The 19,962-nt window shown below is 47.4% G+C and overlaps 2 protein-coding genes across 8 annotated transcripts; both read left to right on the top strand.

Annotated features, from left to right (window-relative positions):
• The first annotated feature begins 119 nt into the window (after positions 1 to 119).
• On the top strand, positions 120 to 13,743 carry MRPL55 (mitochondrial ribosomal protein L55). 5 transcript variants are annotated; one of them, XM_077137927.1, is made up of 5 exons: positions 147 to 300; positions 1,182 to 1,266; positions 10,849 to 11,050; positions 11,734 to 11,907; positions 13,105 to 13,743. In XM_077137927.1, the coding sequence occupies exons 2-4, from the start codon at positions 1,241 to 1,243 to the stop codon at positions 11,881 to 11,883; spliced, it is 378 nt and encodes a 125-aa protein (XP_076994042.1). In that variant the 5' UTR covers positions 147 to 300; positions 1,182 to 1,240; the 3' UTR covers positions 11,884 to 11,907; positions 13,105 to 13,743. The 5 variants fall into 5 exon arrangements, with proteins under 5 accessions (XP_076994045.1, XP_076994042.1, XP_076994043.1 ...); XM_077137928.1 differs by having other exon boundaries at positions 13,171 to 13,743; XM_077137930.1 differs by lacking the exon at positions 13,105 to 13,743 and having other exon boundaries at positions 120 to 197; positions 11,734 to 11,988.
• Positions 11,803 to 19,833, top strand: C20H1orf35 (chromosome 20 C1orf35 homolog). Of its 3 annotated transcripts, none has more exons than XM_077137924.1 (9): positions 11,803 to 11,907; positions 16,168 to 16,278; positions 16,382 to 16,532; positions 16,705 to 16,750; positions 16,949 to 17,031; positions 17,334 to 17,406; positions 17,645 to 17,730; positions 18,720 to 18,845; positions 19,161 to 19,833. In XM_077137924.1, the coding sequence occupies exons 2-9, from the start codon at positions 16,185 to 16,187 to the stop codon at positions 19,321 to 19,323; spliced, it is 822 nt and encodes a 273-aa protein (XP_076994039.1). In that variant the 5' UTR covers positions 11,803 to 11,907; positions 16,168 to 16,184; the 3' UTR covers positions 19,324 to 19,833. The 3 variants fall into 3 exon arrangements, with proteins under 3 accessions (XP_076994039.1, XP_076994038.1, XP_076994040.1); XM_077137923.1 differs by lacking the exon at positions 11,803 to 11,907 and adding an exon at positions 15,970 to 16,022; XM_077137925.1 differs by lacking the exon at positions 11,803 to 11,907 and adding an exon at positions 15,970 to 16,022 and having other exon boundaries at positions 19,203 to 19,833.
• The last annotated feature ends 129 nt before the right edge of the window (positions 19,834 to 19,962 follow it).

Genomic DNA, 19,962 nt, shown 5'->3' on the forward strand with positions numbered 1-19,962 from the left:
GCCTTCCCCGCCCCGCCCTTCCTCTGCCCCGAACAGGCGTCGGCGCCACGCCGCCGGCTGCGGACTCGGCTCCCGAGCCTCAGAGCCGCGCCGGCCCCGCCCGCGCCGCCCCGCCCCGCCCCACGAGACGTCACGACGCGCTGCCCGCGGATGACGTCACGGGAGGCGCCGCAGGACCGCGGCGTTCCTCCATCTTGGTGAGCTCGAGGCTGGTGTCTGTCTCTGCTTGGCCTGTGACCTACGTGGCCAGTGGGAGTCGGGACTGCGGGTCCTCGGGGCCCCTCCTGGCGCAGCAGGCTGGTATGGAAGAGGTCCACCCATCTGCCCTCCTCCCCCTGTCGTGCATGTGGGGAAACGAACGTCGGAGGGAGAAGGGCTTCCTTCGAAGCTGTCGAGCTGGGGGGCTGGGGGTCGCCGGTGTCCCCCGGCCGCGGCGCAGACCCCACCGCCAGCCTCGAACTTGCCGTGCCTTTCCCGCTGACCCCGGGCTGGGTTTGGGAGCGGCTGCCAGCCAGCTTCCCTTCTTACGGGGAGCGGGGGGGAGGGAGAGGGGATACTAAATGCTGTTCATTTTTAAGGGACCGGGAACTTTTTTCTCCCATTTCCTTTCCAGTTCGGACTGCTAGTTTCAGATATCCTTTCTTAATTAGATATAGGGAATACGAAAGAAGATGGGTGCTCCTCGGCTGGGAAATCTGTTTCCCGGTGTCTGAATATTTGAGGTTTCCCATATGCCTTACTTGAAGCTATAAGTGTGATAATCCTTACCTTCCTCAATTTTTGCGATAATTAAATGATCAAAGAAAACATGGTATGAGCTTGTTTCCACCTCTTATATTGCATTCCATCCTCAGAGCCGCTTCCCTGACTCCTTAACTTCCATGTTCTAACCCATCAGAATCTGCCTGGGCATTGACGTTGATCTGAGTTACACTATTTGAAAGTGGAACCTTAGCTTTTGTTTGGGGGTTAAAAAGAAAAACTTCCATAGGTGATTTTAATTCTAGGTCAAGGCAATGAAGCCTGCATGGTTGTGTGGAGAAACTGATGAATGACCTGGTAACATCACGCTTACCAGAGATGTATTTGGGTCTGTAGTTTCTTTACTGAGTGGGATCTAACAAGGATCAGTTTGATGGAAAAAACCTTCCTTTTTTGCCTTCTTTTCCCTGACCCAGCAGGTCACATACCCCAGGCCAGAGTTGAACTGCCTCCCATGCCACAGGAGCTCTAAGGAGGGATGGCAGCGGTGGGCAGCCTATCTGGGTAAGCATGGACTTCCTGGCCCCTTGGGATTACTGTTGTGGCATCATCCGGGTGAATACCCATTTGCCAAATTTATTCTCCACTGCCTTGGGGAAGCCTTCCTGAGCCACTGTGTTCTTAGCTGGAAAATATAAACTATACCTTACCAGGTTGTCACAGGAGAAATAGAAATGAGCTGTGAGTACCCAAACCCAAGTAGTTGGTAGTGATGGTCGTCATCACCTTCCTAAATCAAAGCCTGCAATCCAGCCCAGCACTGGATCTTTGGAAAATGCTGTGGGCCTTCCTGCTTTCCCGCCTGAATTGTTTCCCTGTCTGCCCTTTCCTCTCACATTTTAGCCTTTCCAAAATGAGAACGCAGGTGATAATGATCGTGATGCCATAATAAAACTTGGAGCACAGGTCCTGGTTGTTTCTTTGGAATTGAGGGAAAGAAATGCAGTACTTGAAGCCGTAGGTTGGTATGAAGATAGAGAAGGGGCTCTGGGTTTCATTGTTCTTGTCCTGCGAAAGGTTCTCTGAGGAGCTACTTGTGGTAGTTGGAAAGCATCCGCGGTGTGTCTTCGAGGCGCAGCTGCAGCCCCACTTCCAGGAAGCCTCCCCAATCCCCTGACCTACAAATTTTCTGGAGCCTCTCTCCGCTGGGCTCCCTAGCTCCACTCAGGCACAGATCCTAGCTGACTGGCATTTGAGGCTCTGAAACTCATGTGTTACTTTACTGTCTTTGCTTCTCATGCATTTTTCTTTTTTATGGAGGTATCGTCATGTGCCATACAGTCCATCGAAGTATATAATCAGTGGCTTACCATATTGTCATAGTTGTATTTTCATCACATGATCATTTTTAGAATGTTTTTATCACTCTAAAAAGAGAAATAAAAAGAAAAAAGCCCATGCATTCCAAACCCCTTACCCATCTCTCTCATTGACTATAAATATTGCAGTCTACCCAATTTGTTTTACCACTTTTCCTCCCGACCTGTTATTTATTTTTTTGTCCTTATTTTTTTACTTGTCTGTTCATACCCTGAATAAAAGGAGCATCAGACACAAGCATCAGACATTATGGGTAATCCCATAGTTACCGTGTGAAAGTCATATCTTTATAAAATCATCTTCAAGAATCAAGGCTATTGGAACACAGCTCAGCAGTTTCAGGATACCTCTAATCACTCCAATGTACCATAAACTAAAAAGTTATATCTATATAATGCACAAGAATAAACTCCAGGACAACCTCTCGGCTTTGCCTGAAATCCCTCAGCCACTGAAATTCTACCTTCTCGCATCCCACTCTTCCCCCTTTTGGTCAAGGAGGCTCCCTTAATCCCATGATGCCAGTTCCTGGCCCATCACTGGGTGACATGCCCCACACTGCCAGGGAGAAGGACACCCCCGGGAACCATGCCCCATGCAGTGGGGAGGGCAGTGTGTTCACCTGATGAGTTGGCCTAGAAAGGGCACACCTGAGCAACAAAAGAGGTTCTCTGGGGATGACTCTTAAGCGTAATTATATGTAGGCTTAGCCTCTCCTTTGTAGGAATAAATTTCATAGGAGTGAACCTCAAGATTGAGGGGTCAGGCTTTTGAATTGGTTGTCTTTAATGCTTTCGAGAAATCAGGAACTCCCCAGTTGGGAAAACCCAGTATTTCCTCCTTTCTCCCCAGTTCTCTAAAGGAACTTCACAAATACTTTTTTATTCTTTGCCCAAATTACTCTGGGATGTATTGGGGCATTGCGCTAACCTGTACAAACCAACAGTCATGCCTTATTCAAGATTCCTTGTGATTATGGTATGCAAATAAACTGACTGTACAAGTTAAATTAGGTAATGTGCTACCCAAAATATTTTTCCACCAAATAAACATCTCTCCCTTTGGTCTCACACAGAAGTTGAAGTTTTAAAATATGGACCATATCATTCTTTACCCTGTATTCTGATTTACCTTAGTCCTATCCAGATCAGCTTCATTCATATCTCTAGTCAAAGTTTGCTCACTTTTCTAACAGTTGCTGTATGGGATAATGCTTACTCTTATAGCTTCAGAGCTCTGAAACTCTGAGCCTCGGGTGTCACATAAATACCCAAAGTTTCAGAGAACAACCAAGTTACACGCAAATAAGTCATCTCAGAATTTAGAAAGGTCATTTACAACACCAGATTAGGTGTGACTGCCATAAGAACTTACAATCTAGGACCCTTTACATTAGACCCCAAGCCCATCCATGCTCTCAACTTCAGTTCTCTGAGGTTGTATATTATGGTTAGCCCATATGAGTGAGGCATGATAATATTTATCTTTTTGTTTTGACCTTCATTCAACTACAGTCCTTAAGGTTTCATCCACCTAGTTGCATGCCTCATAACTTCATTCCTTCTTGGAGCTGCTCAGTAGTCCATTGTACGGATACACCACGGCTCTCCCTTCCGTTTCTCAGGCACTGTCCCCTTAGACTCCCTCCATCCATCGTGATGTGTCTATTAGTGTTCCCCTCTCAGTTTCTCCAGGCATATATAGCTAGCAGTGGTGTAGGATCGTGTGGCAACCCCACCCCTAGCCTCCTGTGGAACCATCACTCTGCCCTCCAGAAGGGCTGGACTTCTCAGCTTCCCTACCAACAGAGAAGAAGTGTATTTCTTCATGTTTTCTCTAGCATTTGTTTCTCTCTGTTCATTTTTAAACTGTTTAATTTGCACATCATACAATCCACCTAAGTAAAAAATCAGTGCTTCCTGGTATAATCACATAGCCATGCCTTCGCCACTGCAGTCTATGAAGACATTTCCATAACTTCCACAAAGAATCTGTAACCCTTCCCCATGTTCCCTCTTGTGGACATTTAGTTTTGGCATAATGCCTTTGTTACATTCAGTGAAATCGTATTCCAATATTGCTGTTAATGATAGACCCTAGCTTACATTGATTGTACTTTTTCCTGTATGCCATCCCATTTTCAACACTTGGATTGTTCTCCTTCATGTAGAAACATTTGTATATTTAATCATCATTGTCTACTGTAGGGATTTGCAAGTTATACCATCTCAGTCTTTATCCTCTATCTTTCCTTCTGGTGTCATGTGTACCCCTAGCTCTTCTCCCTCAACTGTATTCACATTCACCTTCAGTCAGTGTATGTATATTATTGTGCTACCATCAGATAGTATTGTTCTATCCATTTCTGAATGCTTACAATCATTTCTGTTGCACACTGTGTACTCCTTCACCAAATGCCCAGTCTCTACCTTTTTTCTTTCTTCTGATAACTTGTGTTCTTAACTTTCACTGTCAAAGTTCACTCATTAATGTTAGCTCATATTAGTAAGACCATATAGTATTTGTCCTTTTGTTTCTAGCTAAATTCACTCAGCAGCATGTCCTGAAGTTTCATCCATGTTACATGCTTTGTGGCTTTATTCTGCTTTACAGCTGTGTAATATTCCATCGTATGTATATACCACAGCTTTTTTAGTCATTCATCCATTGATAGGCATTTAGGCTGTTTCCATCTCTTGGCAAACAGAAGTATTTCTGCTATAAACATCAGTGTTCACATGTCTGTCTGTGTCCTTGCCTTCAGTTCCTCTAAATATATACCTAGTAATGGGATTGCTAGGTCGTATGGCAATTCTATGCTTAATTTCCTGAGAAACCGCAAACTGCCTTCCAGTGCAGTTGCACCATTTTACATTCCCACCAACAGTGGATAAGTGTGCCTCTTTTTCTACATCCTCTCCAGCACTTGTCGTTTTCTATCTTATTGATAATGCCCATTCTAGTAGGTGTGAGATGATATCTTATTGTTTTGATTTGCATTTCTTTAATAGTCAGTGAAGTTGAACATCTTTTCATATGCCTTTTAGCCATTTGTATTTCCTCTTCTGAAAAGTGTTGTTCATGTCTTTTGCCCATTTTTTTAATTGGGTGTTTGTATTTTTGTTGTCGAGTTGTAGAATCTTTTTATATATTCTGGATATTAAACCCTTACCTGATATGTGGTTTTCATATATTGTCTCCCACTGTGTAGGCTACCTTTTTCCTTTCCTGACAGAGTTCTTTGATGCACAGAAGCCGTTCATTTTCAGGAGATCCCAGTTATCTATTTATTTTTTCCTTGCTTGTGCTTTGGGTGTAAGGTCTAGGAAACTACCTCCTATCATGAGATTTATAAGATGTTTCCCTACATATTCTTCTAAAAATTTTATGATCTTAGCTCTGATGATTAGGTCTTTCATCCATTTTGAGTTAATTTTTGTATTGGGTATGAGATACGGATCGTCTTTCATTCTTTTGCTTATGGTTTTCCAAACACCATTTATTGAAGATGCTGCTGTGTTCCACTTGGGTTGACTTGACTGCCATATCAAATATCAGTTGTCCATAGATGAGAGGGTCTGTTTCTGAATACTCAGTTTGACTCCATTCGTCCATGTATCTGGCCTTATGCAAGCACCATGCTGTTTTGACCACCATAGCTTTGTAATATGCTTGAAAGTTAGTGTGAGATCTCCTGTTCTAGTTTGCAAGCTGCTGGAATGTGATATACCAGAAATGGAATGGCTTTTTAAAAGGGAAATGTATTAAGTTGCCAGTTTATGTTTCTAAGGCCATGAAAATGTTGAAATTAAGGAAAGGTGATAAAAATGTCCAAATTAAGGCACCAACAGAAGTTTGCCTTCACTCAAGAAAGGCTGATGAAGTTCAGGGTTTTTCTCTCAACTTGAAGGACACATGGTGAAGTGTGCTAACTTTCTGTCCCAGCTTTATTTCATGAAATTCTCCCAGGATCGTTTTCCTTCTTCATCTCCAGAGGTCTCTGACTGTGTGGGCTCTCATGACCTGAAGCTGTTTTCAAAATGGTTCTGTCTTAAAGGGCTCCAATAAGCAGCCCTACCTTGAATGAGTGGAAACCCATATCCATGGAAACCATCTAATCAGACCACCCACAGTTGGGTGGGTCACATCTCCATGGATAATGAAAAAGCTCCCACCTAGCAATATTGAATAAGGATTAAAGGACATGGCTTTTCTGGGGTACACCACAGATTCAAATTAGCATACCTCCCATTTTATTTTTCTCCCTCAAGATATTTTTAGTTATTGGGGGAACCCTGCCCATCCAAATAAAATTGTAATTGATTTTTCTGTTTCTCCAAAGTGAGTTGTTGGGATTTTAATTGGTATTCCATTGAATCTATAAATCAATTTTGATAGAATTTCATCTTAATGATGAAATTTAGTCTTTCAATCCATGAACATAATATGCCCTTCCATTTATCTAAGTCTTCCATGATTTCTTTTAACAATTTCTTGTAGGTCTTTTATGTCCTTAGTTAAATTTATTCCTGAATATTTGATTCTTTTGGTTGCTATTGTAAATGGAATTTTTTTCTTGATTTCCACTTCAGATTGTTCATCACTAGTGTATAGAAACACTACTGATTTTTGGGCATTGATCTTGTACCCTGCCACCTTGCTGTGCTCATTTATTAGGTCTAGTAGTTCTATTGTAGATTTTTCGGGATTTTCAACATGCAGTATCATGTCATCTGTAAACAATGAGAATATTTTACTTTTTCCCTTCAAGTTTGGATACTTTGTATTTCTTTTTCTGGTCTAATTGCTCTGGCTAGAATTTCTAGCACAATGTTGAATAGTACTGTGACAGTAGGCATTCTGGTCTTGTTACTGATCTTAGAGGGAAAGCTTTCAGTCTTTCCCCATTGAGTATGATGTTAGCTGTGGGTTTTTCATATATTCTCTTTATTATGTTGAGGAAATTCCCTTCTATTCCTGTCCTTTGAAGTGTTTTCATCAAGAGAGGATGTTGGATTTTGTCAGATGATTTTTCTGCATCAATGAACATGATCATGTGTTTTTTTTCTGCTTTGACTTATTGATATGGTGTATTATATTAATTGATTCTCTTGTGTTGATCTAGCCTTGCATACCTGGAATAAATCTCACTTGGTCATGGTGTATAATTCTTTTAATGTGCTGCTGAATTTGATTTGCAAGTATTTTTTTGAGTATCTTTGCATTTATATTCATTAAAAAGATTGTTGTGTAATTTTCTTTTGTTGTAGTATCTTTGTCAGGCTTTGGTTAGGGTGATGTTGGCTTATAGAATGAGTCAGGTTATTTTTTCTCCTCTTTAGTTTTTTTGAAGAATTTGAGCAGGATTGGTACTAATTCTTGAATGCTTGGTAGAAGTCACTTGTAAAGCCATCTGTCCTGGACTTTTCTTTTTTGGGAGCTTCTTGATGACTGATACAATTTCTTTACTTGTATTTGGTTTGTTGAGATCGTCTGTTCTTGTGTCAGTGTTGGTTGTTCATACCTTTCTAGGAAGTTGTCCATTTCATCTACATTGTCTAGTTTATTACCATAAAGCTGTTCATAGTATCCTCGCATTGCCTCCTTCATTTCTGTGGAGTCTGTTGTTATGTCTCCTCTTCCAGTTCTGATTTTATTTATTTGCATCCTTTTTGGTCAGCCTAGCTAAGGGTCCATTGATTTTATTGATTTTCTCAAAGAACCAACTTCTGGTTTTGTTGATTCTCTCTACTGCTTTCATATTTTCAATTTCATTTAGTTCTGCTGTAATCTTCATTATTTCTTTTGTTTTGTTTGCTTTAGGATTAGTTTGCTGTTCCTTCTATAGTTCTTCCAGATGAACAGTTAATTCCTTGATTTTTTTTGTCTTCTTTTTTAAAGTAGAACAATAAACTTCCCTCCCAGAACTGCCTTTGCTACATCCCATAAATTTTGATATGTTGTGTTTTCATTTTCATTTGCCTTGAGGTATTTATTGATAATTTCTTCTTTGACCCACTGATTTTTGAGTGTGTTGTTTAGCCTCCATATTATTTGTGAATTTTCCAGCCCTCTGCCTGCTATTGTTTTCCAGCTTCATTCCATTATGATCCGAGAAAGTGTTTTGTACTATTTCAATCTTTTTAAATTTATTGAGACAGCTTTGTGACCCAGCATATGGTCTGTCCTTGAGAATGATCCATGAGCACTTGAGAAAAATTTGTATCCGTTGCTGTTATGGAGTGTAATGTTCTGTAAATGTCAGTTAAGTCTAGTCATTTATTGTATTCAAAATTTCTGTTTTGTTACTGAGCCTCTGTCTAGATGTTCTCTCCACTGATGAGAGCAGGAAGTTGAAGTCTCCCATTATTATGGTAGAGGTGCCTACTTCTTCCTTCAGTGTTGTCAGTGTTTGCTTCATATGTTTTGGAACACTTTGGCTCGGTGCATAACTATTTATGATTTTATGGCTTCTTATTGAATTCTTCCTTTTATTGACACATTGTTGTCCTTCTTTGTCTCTTTTTTTATTCTTTTTTTAATTTATTTTTTATTTATGATACATAACCACATACAAACACAAACATTCTTACCATATGATCAGTCCGTTCTTGTTATATAATCAATAACTCACGCATAGTTGTATATTCATCATCATGGTCATTTCTTAGAACATTTGCATCAATTCAGAAAAAGCAATAAAAAGAAGATAGAGAAAAATTCATACATACTATACCTCTTATCCCTCCCCTTCACCGATCACCAGCATTTCAATCTACTAAATTTATTTTAACATTTGTACTTGATACAATGATAGTACTTGATAGTACTTGGAACCTTATGTAGGGCATGAGATTTTGTAGGTTTGTCCAGAGTGATGCCCAGATAAATCCCAGAGCGATTTGAACGGTGAATAGGGAAGTATTTGCGGAGTCTCCTAAGGGGGATGGTGAGAAAGGGGGAAAATTCAACTTACCGGAATAGAGAATTTTTGGTATTTTCACAGGCAGTGGGGATAGCCAAAGCAATAGGCTGAGCCTCCAATCTTGGGGTTTGTTCATATGAAACTTAATCCTGCAAAGGATAGGCTAAGCCTACTTAAAATTAGGCCTAGACTGGTGTATGATGTGTGTCCAGTCACCACTGCTTCCCCAACTGTTTATACAGTTCCTGGCTATTTACTGGCTGCCCTGGAAGATGGACTAAATTCCACATTTACTGTGCCACCAGGTCACCTTGCTTTTCTCATGCAGTTTTGAAGGCAGAGACCAGATTCATTTTGTCAAAATTTACCAAGTCCTATGCTAGAGGTCTGAAATTTAATGGTGAATAAGATGCATTTCTTATCCCAGGATATCATAGTCTAGGGGCCAGATGGACACATAGAACAGGACGGTGTCAGCTAGATGATTCTGTCTTGGGAAGCATGGGGTATCGTGTGAACCCTGAGGAGGTGAAAAGTGGAGTTCCAGGCGGTGGGCTGTGGGGGCTGTGGCTAGGAGGAGGGAGACAGCACTCTCTGTGTGGACCTGCAGGGTTCTTGGGCTAACAGTTTTGTTGTGGGAGAGGATGGGGGTAGGATATGACTGAGAAATCCCAAAGACCATATGGGCAGTCAGTAATCTGCCTGTTATTGTGAGAGCAGCGGGAGCCCCTGAAGTGATTTCACCAGATAGTTTGTGGAAGTAGTGCTCTAGTGTGGAGTCCCCATCAGAGGGGCATGGCAGTGGGAGGGTACCTGGAAGGAGGCTGTTGGGATGGTCTGGGGTAGACATGGCTAGGCATTGAAGCAAAGGGGCTTTGAGAGAGATTTGAGTAAAGGAATGAAGTGGAAATGGTAATTGATGTGTCCGGGGCATCGAAAAGAACAGCAGGCTTTTCCTGAGAAAAGCTGGCAGTGTTTCTAACATTTTTTCCTCAAGCTGTGGAAAAATGGGTAGATGGCAGAATGGCCTAGGAGTGGGTCTAAATCCACATTGAGATTAAAGCCGGGAATCTCAGGGCTGGAGGCAATCAGAGGTCACAGGCTGAGCTGCCCCGTTGTCAGACTGAGGCCAGAGTGAGTAAGGGACAGGTCCAGGGTCAACCAGCAGTTAGTGGCAGAGCTTGGCCAGAGCACCTCTTTCCCGTCACTTTAGAGTACCTGCTTTTGACTGCATGAATCTCGGGTCTGGCATCATCCTCACCCAGACGGTTATCTTTCTGTCAGAACTGAGCTTCCCGTACCATACACATGTCCAAGGATCTGCTGGTCAGCCAGGCCTCTCCAAACAGAGGTCTTTCCTAAACCCCTTGGGCTCGTGGTTGTTGTCCACTGTCCTTGTGTCTGGGGAGCATCATGTGCTCACCCCACAGTGGCCTCTTGGCCCTGCTTAGGACAGGGCAGGTGGGGCAGTGAAAGGAAGGCCCCCATCTGTCCACCGTGCCCCCTTATAGCCCTGTCTGCTCTTCTCTTTTCAAGGGCCAGTCCCTACTTCAGGCAGCCTGTGGCCAGACCATTCCTGCATCTTCATCACCGAGGCAGGCCTCCTCTATGACACTTCCCTATGTAGCCAGCACTTTTGTATCACTGGATACAAAGTGATAAAAAAGCGAACTAGGGGGAAAGCCCTACACATGCCTGGCTCTTCCGCACCCATCTGGTGACCTCAAGTTCTCAGGCCTTTTTGTCCCAGATCCTGATTGGCTAGCCAGCCATGGGCCACATTTGGTACCTTTGACCCCAGCTTCGATCCACTGACGAGTTATCCACATGTCTCCCTGCAGCCTGCTGCGGCAGAGTTTCCTGAGGAGAGTGGCTGCCTCATGCCACTGCCTGCACACATCCTCCTGGCGGGCTGACTGTAACAGAGCAGCACTCACACGGATACACAGGCAAATGTATGCACGCCTCTATCCTGTGCTCCTGGTGAAGCAGGATGGCTCGACCATCCACATCCGCTACAGGGAGCCAAGACGGATGCTGGCGGTAAGGCTCAGTCACCAGGCACATTCTCTGACCTCATTCCCCAGGATCTGCTTAGGTCCAAATGCCAGGTGAGCCCAGAGCAAAGGCAAGAGGAGGCACAGCCACACTGTAGGGGCTCAAGAGACCTCTTCCCCTGGCCTGGGTCCACTTGCTGAACTTTGCTCTGGCCTGGGCCCCAGTAGATCCTCAGAAAGAAGAGACCCTTAGAAATGCTCTCTCAGGGAGCTCTTGGGCTAGTTAGTTCAGAATAAGCTTGTAGCCAAAGAGCACAATGGAGATGTCTCACGTCAGTGGGGAAAGAATGATATAGTATCAAGGGTTATTGTTTGAGAAGTCAGTTTATGCCCAGAGAGCATACAGAAAAAGTAGATGGGATTTATGAATTTTATATTAAAAAAAAAAAGAAAACCCAGGGAAACAACAAGAAAACATTTTTTTTTCTTTTATAAGGAAAAACGCTTTGAAGGGAAAGAAAAAACAGAACATGTAAAAAATCAAAGTACAATAGAAAAAAACTAAGGTCAAACAAAGACTTGGAAAAATGTGATATCAGTAATCCTTTACAAATTTAACATCAGCTCAGTTAGGTTTTGGCATTTTTACTGGTTTCACTCCACCCCCACCCCCACCCCCTTCCGTGAGCGGCTCCAGAATGCACCACAGTGCCTTCCCTCCCACTGTAGCTGCCCACAGATCTTGATGCCCTGTCTCCTGAAGAGAGGAAGGCTCGACTGCGGAAGCGTGAGGCTAAGTTCCAAGAAACAAAGACAGAACCAGAGCTCAAGGATGACTTTGACCCAGAGCAATACAAACGGTTTTGGATCAAAAAGTAACTGCACCCTTGAGCTGTCCAGGAAGTGAGTTGTGAAGATGGGGGGGAGGGTCTTCTCCCACAGTAGCGTCTGTGTTTAAAAGTGTAAGTTAAAAACTCACCACCACTTTGTGTCATCTCGTCCTGTCCTCCTGGCCTTAATGCTGCCCGAGGTGACCCCTGTCGGAAATGCTAGGTCCCACGTGGCACTGCCCCTGGAACTTGCAAAACTTTAACTCCAGAAGTGGACAGGCAGAGGGCCCTAAAGGCGGTCTTTTTATGACCCGAAACCATCCTGGAGAGTGTGGAATTGGTTACTTTAAACCTGCTGCCCTATAAATGAGGCCCAGAATGGGGAGTGGGAGGCCTGGGGCACACCAGAAATCTTTGGCAGAGTTGAGAGTAGAAGCAAGACTGACATCAGTCCAGTCCTCTTCCTGCTTCAGACTGTCTAGTCAGGCTGCAGGATGTACCCCTCCCACTGCTCTCCAGATTTCCCCACGGCTTCCACGCCCCCAGGAGCATGAGGATTTTGCTCCTTTCCTGGCAGAGTGAAATGGCTAAGAGATCCAAGGTCAGGCTTCCGATGGTTGGTCCTCACCTGAGGCTGCCGCTGCCACCTCCCCGACCCAGCAGTACCCTTGGCTCCCCTCAGAGACTCAGCCTGGGTGGGAACACTTCTCCACTCTTGCTTGCCTTTCCCACCTGGACCGTTTGCTCCCACACTGCCCACGTGGTTGTTTCTTCTGCCTCTCTGCCTCTGTGCTTGGCCAGCCCCCTCCTGCCTCACCCACTGCCCCCACTGCATCTGTACCAGAACTGCTCTGCCTGCCCTGAGTTCCCATGCCAGTGACTCTTCCTTTTCCTGGTTTGGCAGTGTCCCCTTTCTCTGGGACCATTCCCGTCAGAAAACAACATGCCATCTCAGTGTGTACCTCCAGCCAGGGACCCTGCCCCGTCCAGACTGTGCCCCTCTTCCTCACACCGTGTTTCGGGTGGTCAGTGGGCACTTTGGGTTCACCGTGTTTAAAACTGGTTCAACCACCTCCCACAAGCCGCCTTCTCCTGCTCAGTTCCAATCTTTGTACGCAGCTGCCCCATCCTTGCTGCTGTTCCAGCCGAAACCCTGGAGCCACCCTGCACTCATGTCTCCCAGCCATCTGCTAACAAGCCAAGCTGGTAGTCACACCCAGCCTCTAGTCCATGGTCAGATACTGCAGCTGTACCTTCTCTTATTTTGAAGGTACAGCTGCAGTATCCTACCTAGCACCACCATTGTTACAGTCTACTCCTGTTCCCTGGTCTCCAGCACTGCCGTCTTCTGCCTGGCCGACTGTGGCAGCCTCCAGCCTGGGCTCCCTGCTTCCACTCGGTGTTTACCATAAACTGTCCAGACCTGCCGAACTGAGTCAGTCCATGTTCCTGTTGTGGCCCTACGTCCTGCAGGATCATCCCTGCAACTCGGCTGCCCCAGCCGTCCAGCATCCTGTTGTTCTTCCTGTGTGCCTATCACTCTGGCTCCTGGAGTGGAACACTTTTCCTGTGTCAAGCCCATCTCCATCCTTCAGGTCTCTGCTCAGCCTCTCCTGGATTGGTGATGCCACATGCTCCCTCCTCCAACCCGTCCCCATGGGCACTCCTGTCCCTGTGTGTGACACATTGTACCTTTACATTCATCTGTCTCACTGCACCAGGATGCAAACACTGCTGTATCCCTCACGCCTAGGACAGCACCTGATAGGTACTTAAAATATTTATTGAATAAATGAATGAGCAAGAAGAGAATCAAGGTGCTGAGGCTACAAATGTGAATCTTGAGTTCATTAAGGCATTTGGACTCACTGAATTCAATGGGATACCTGCTATTTTATGTGCTGCTGAATAGTGGTTTCTTTTTCTTAGCTACTCAAGCAAATACCATGTGATGGTTCACTGCGAACAATGGGGATTATTTGCTTATGGTTTTGAGGCTAAGAGAAGGTCCAATTCAAGGTATCATCAGTGGAATCCTTCGTCCTTAGCTCTTCTGTCACATGAAATGCATATGGCAAGCGTCTCCTCGTCTCTCCTGGGTTCTGTTGATCTTTAGCTTCTTGCTTCCTGTGGCTTTCTCTCTGTTTGAATTTCTCTTTGCTTTTAAAGGACTCCAGTAATAGGAACCACACCTTAACTGCAGTAGTCTCATCAAAAGGTCTTGCAATGGGGTAACACCCTCAGGAACGGATTAAAGAGAGCATGTTTTTCTGGGGTGCATAGCTTCATACCACCACAAACAGTACAGAGAAAAGTGTACAAATCGTAAGGGTATAGCTTGGTTAATTTTTCACAAAGTGAAACCAGTACATGAACAGGAGTCCAGACGCTCCCTCCCACCTTCTCTCTGCCCCTCCGACCCCAGTGTCCCCACTGGCATCTAGCAGCACAAGTCAGCAATTCCAGAAGAATGTCACAAGACCCACGTGTGCTTTAGAAATGTCACCTTAGAGGAGAGTGTGTTGGGGAGCTATTTAAGAGGCAGTAGCAAGAAGGTGAGGTGGGAGAGAGGTGAGAAAAGGGAGATGGCATTTGCAAGGTTTCTATCCTAGTACTTAGCAGACAGTGATGATGCTTCCTGAGAGGGGGAACCCTGGAGAAGGAGCAAATCTCTGTTTTTGGACATGATATAGAGAAGATGGAGCTAAGCATGTGGAGAGGCAGGTCTGTAGTCACAGGGATGTTGATGTCACCAGAATGGATGGAGTCAAGAGGGACTGGGCATTTTGGGAGATCAATTTAGGGAAGGAGTTTGCATTTTCTTGGCCACATATGAAGCAGCTAAGACTTGTAATGACTTAGTACGATTGGATACAAACCCGGTAACGTCTAACTCCCACTGTGTTAATCTGGGGAACCCACAAATTAAAAGGCAAGTGAGGAAGTCTGAGACAGTGGGGTCAGAGAAGTAGAAGAGCTATGTGGTTTCAGAGGTGCTGCTTAGACCACTGCAAAATGCTCTTCTAATTTTCCTCCCTGACTCTACCTTCCCCCACCAGCTTTGCTTTTCTCCTTGTTGTGGCCAGCAGTGTCACCAACTTGCAAAACTGAGCCCATCAATCTGCTGAAATCGATCATTGACGTAATGACATATGGACTCACTGAGAAATTGTGGCTCTCAGGGTGTACAAATGTTTAACTGGCTGGGCATGTGGGTATAATGTTTTATCACTTGACTGAAATAAAGGATGTGTAACAACATGAATAATTAACCAATAATCCTTTATTGTAAATTCCACGGCCAAATGATTCTCAGAGAATATTTTTGTTGATTTTTGCCAACCTGTGGGTTCAGTTCAACCCCAGTTTGGCAAATGGAGTGACATCCTAATCCACTAAATTTATTTTCATTACATCTAGTGTGTACTCTACTGTTCAGCTACATTGATAAATAGAAAAAAAGATTATCCATAAATATTTTAAAATGATTAACCTGTTCTTCGGATATTGAGTCATGTGACAGTCACAACCAGTGATTCAATCAGCCAAATGAAGATTTTAGGGACATTTTTGACTATCTTCACAGTAAGTCCACTTTCAACATTTCCCAGATTTTGCTCCCAGAACAAAATGCATTTACATTTTATTTTAAAATACCTAATTTATTTGTTTGTTTATTAAGGCCACAATAATTTAAGGTAAACAATGTGTTGAAAACAACCACTGTGACTAACTCCAGCTCTCTGAAAGTGGTGAACAAGCCGCCTGGTGCCAGAGCTGTCTGGAGCGTGCAGCACCGAGGCATTTTCTTGGGGCCCGAGCTGCCTGGTCGGCAGGACGCGGGTCTCGGCAGCCTCCTCCGGGACGCATGCGCCGCTCTTCTCGCTGCTCTGAGCGGCCGGCCCCTCCGTCCTGTTCTTATTGCGCCCTGGAGGTCAGGCAAAGCCTCAAAGGTCTCCCTGCATCGCGAGTCGTACTGAAGCCGTTACACTTTGCTTCACGCACCAAGCTGGGGTTCGAGGGGCGGCCTGAGCAGCGCAGCCCGCCCACCCGCCTCGGCCCGGGAGGCAGCCTCTGCGCACGCGCGCGCGGGCGGGCGGGGCCGGCGCGGCGTGACGTCACGAGCGCGACGCCGGCGGCCCTGGACGGATTGTGCCGCCCAGAGCTGCGCGGTCCCCCGCCCTGAGGGTGCGAGGCTGCGGAGCGCGGCTGGCGGCGCCCACCTCGCGACCTACGAGGCTGGGTCGGGGCGTGGGGCGTGGGGAGAGAGCAGCGGGCCCCTGGGCCCAGGACTAGCCCGAGCGCGGACGACCTGGTGCCTTTCTGTTCTCAGCCGCAGCAGCCGGCAGCATGTTCGGCTCTAACCGCGGTGGCGTTCGCGGCGGTCAGGACCAGTTCAACTGGGAGGACGTGAAGACGGACAAGCAGAGGGAGAACTACCTGGGTGAACGCCTGCCCCTCGTGGGGCGGGGAGGGGATGGAGGCCGAGCGGTCCCCGTCTGCGGGGAGGGCTTCTTGAGGAACGCCCGCTTCCCCCATCCCTCCAGGTAACTCGCTGATGGCCCCCGTGGGCCGATGGCAGAAGGGCCGGGACCTCACCTGGTATGCCAAGGATCGGGTCGACACCGTGGGGCTGAGCCGGGAGGAGGAACTGGCCGCGGTGCGGCAGGCGGAGCAGGAGGCCCTCATGGCAGCTCTGTGAGTGTCCTTGGATGGAGGGGCGGGGGACAAGGACCCCTCCCCGGCTTGGGCCCTGGCTTCTGAGCCCAACTCCCCCAGGGGGCTGGGGAGGACCTGGTTCTGAGCAGCAGGGCTCTTTCTTTGCGTGGGGCCAGCCGCTTCCTGAAGCTTGTCCTTGGGCCCCTTGCAGAGGCTACAGGAACGTGAAGAAGCAGCCCACAGGACTGAGCAAGGAGGTAAGCAAGCAGGGAGGCCCTGAGCCCACGGAAAGTGTTGGGGGCAAGGATTGGAAGCTTCATGGAGTTGACAGCGTTGGTTCTGGAGAGGGGAGCTCAGCAGCTCCCTGGCCTGAGCTTGACAAGGCCATCTGATGGATGGGGTGGAAGGCTAACCAGTGGCCTGCTCTGAAGACCTTGCCTTCCTTTTCCCCACAGGACTTTGTTGAGGTCTGTAAGCGGGAAGGCACTGACTATGAGGAGAAGGGTGTAGACCGGCTCCTGGGGCTGGGGAGCTCTAGGTATGAGGACAAAGGTTCTAGGGGCCCTCTGGGGCTAGGGTATGGTGCGGCAGGGGTCAACCAGGGCTGGAGCCTGCAGATTAAGCCCCTGACAAAGGAATCATCCAGGCTCAGCTGACCCTAGAGAAAATGAGGGTACACTTCCTTTTATTGGCACTGCCGTCTGCCTAGGTGGAAGTGGAGGCTGGGACAGAGCATCCCTAGCATACCCCCCCATCCCCCGCAAGGGCATCCTGGGCTGAGGCATGCAGGGCGTGGCCTTCTTACCATGGCACCCATTTGGACCATGTGTGTCCCCACAGTGGCTCTGCAGGTCGTGTGGTGCTATCCAGAGAAGATAAGGAGGCTGCCAAACTGGGGCTGTCGGTGTTCACGGTAATGCTCCCCACCCCCAAAGCACACCAAACAGGGCTGTGAGGGAGGGTCTGTAGTCCTTCTCATGTTGTAGGCCTAGGCTTTTTCTGCTCTGGGGACCTTACCAGCTGTCTGACCTGAGAAATCTGGGACTTGGACTCCCTCCTTCCCAGCCCCAGGATGACCTGGAAGCACTTTTGGGCTGCCGAGGCCCTCCTCCTGCATTCTCACTTAGAGTGGCTTTGGCTTCCCTTGGCAGCACCACCGTGTGGAGAGCAGTACGGCGGGGGCCTCCCCAGCCACTGCCAGAAAGAAGCTGCGTTCGGAGGAGAAGGCGGAGCTGTGGTAAGGGTCTCCTTGGCTCACTGAAAGCTTCACGGGCAATACTTGATGCATCTGTTGGGATTATTGGTCTAAAGCTTGTGACTTCTTAAGATGGAGTTGGAAGGATCTCCATAACTGGGGTTAGGCCACTTTGGGCCACACCCTGAGGTCTCTGGGCAGAAAAGTTTGGAGAAACACAGAATTCAAGTTTCTTTATACACACTAGCTGCTTAGAAGTCGGAGCCAGCCAGCTGCCTGCCTGTGGCTAGTGTTGAGGCTGTGGGGTGTCTAGTGTCAGCTGTGTTCCTGGCTTGAAGTCATGCTGCTTCTCTTTTTACCTTGGGTTTTAGTTTCCTGGCCACTCAAGTAAATACTACCAGGTAATGAGTTGGCTTAAACAATGGGAATTTTTTAACGCATGGTTTCAAGGCTAGGAGAAGTCCAGAATCAAGGCATCATCAAGGCAATATTTTCTTCCCAAAGATTGATGTTCTAGGGGTGGCTGCCAGTGATCTTTGTCCTTAGCTTGTCACATGGCAGCCTCTCCTGGCCTCTCCCTTCTCTTTAGGTTCCATGAACCTTTAGCGTCTTGCTTCCCGTGGTTTTCTCTCTGTCTATAAGAGAATTTCATTGTCTTATAGAGGTCTACAGTAATAGGATTCAGAGCTGTCATGATTCAGGTGGGCTGCAGAGCCATGGGCTTATCCAGCTCGGCGCTGCCCTTATAACTCCCCGCTGTGATGGGAATGTTCTCTGCTGCCTACCCCTGCAGCCACGGTCCCCACATGGCTGTCAGCACTTAAAATGCAGCCAGTGCAACAGAGGAAGCAAATGTTTCATTTTACGTCCCTGCCCCCTTCTCCCCTGGGGATACTCCTACTTGGTGGAAGCCCAGCCTCAGCCCAGCTCCTGGGCTTACCTGGCACTCTCCCCTCCTGCTGACAAGAGCCAAGAACTGTGGACAGCCAGGGAGAGGATGCTGATGCATTTTTTTGTACTCCTCCTTACAGTGCTGAAAGCCACCGGAAAAGCAAGAAGGAGAAGAAGAAAAAGAAAAAGAAGAAACACAAGAAAGAGAAGAAAGAAAAGCACCACAGAAAGGAGGCAGCTGCCTGCCTGTCTCGGTCTCCTGCTAGGTAGGCTTAGCCAGTTGGCAGAAGCCACATCTGGTAGTGGCTCTGCCTTTGGTGAAGGGGGTTTTGGGGGTGGGGGTGATCCTGGGCCGCCCACCAAGCAGAGGCAGGTTGGGTGGAGGGGTCAAGTTAGTGATCCTGCCACTGCACTCAGGTCCACCGGGCCTTCTGTGTGGACACTGCCAATTGTGGTGGGTTGGGGATGCCCTTCACCCACCTCCATTTGCACATCAGCCCAGGGACCCCTCTCACCTGGCTGTCCCGTTCCTCCCCCAGGCCCGGGGCCCCCTTGCATCTGGCTGTTCCCTCCTCCCCCAGGCCCGGGGCCCCCTTGCATCTGGCTGTCCCCTCCTCCCCCAGGCCTGGCCAGTATGACTCCAACTCCTCAACCAGCAACTGCTCCTCCCCATCCTGCAAGAAGAGGAAGTGGGGAGACAGCAGTGGCAGTGGACGGAGCCCCAAGTCCAGGAGGCAGACATGACTTGGACTCCCCACCCCTGAGACGGGGCCCCTGACTGCTGACCTGCACCATACAGTGCCAAGCCCTCCCAACTTTGAGCCAGGACCTTGGGGCTAGCCTTAGGCTGGCCCACTCCTCAGCTCAGACTGGTCCCAGGGTCTCTGGGTAGAGGCTGAGCGGGAGCTTCTCCTGCAGTCCCTGCCTTCAGGGAAGCCTGCTCCTGCCCGTGGAGTGACCCTGAGCTGGGCCCCCCATCTTGGCCTTGGCTGGGTGGTGGGTGTAAGCAGGCAACGTGGCTTGCTTTGTCGAGACCCCTCCACATCCCTGGGAAGCTGCCTGGTGAGCAAGGTACTGCTGAGGTCCCCGTCTTATCCCACTGGGCCCTGGTGACTGTGGTGGTTCCGGGCCTGCCAGGGTGTCCTCCTGCCCTCTGCTAGCAGGCTCTCAGGCCTCCTAAGAACTTGACACAGTCAAGCGTGACTACTTCTATTTTCTTTATGTGGCTTTTTACATAAATTTATTTTAAAAGGATGCGTTATAGTATTTGTGTATTGGAACAGCAATCGTGAAAACATCACATTCCTGTATTCTCACTTGTCTGCTGAAGGCCCAGGGAGAGGAGCACAACTTAGGGTCAAAGACAGTCATAATGACACCAGA

Source organism: Tamandua tetradactyla, chromosome 20 (assembly GCF_023851605.1).
Source record: "Tamandua tetradactyla isolate mTamTet1 chromosome 20, mTamTet1.pri, whole genome shotgun sequence".
NCBI classification, from domain to species: Eukaryota; Metazoa; Chordata; class Mammalia; order Pilosa; family Myrmecophagidae; genus Tamandua; species Tamandua tetradactyla.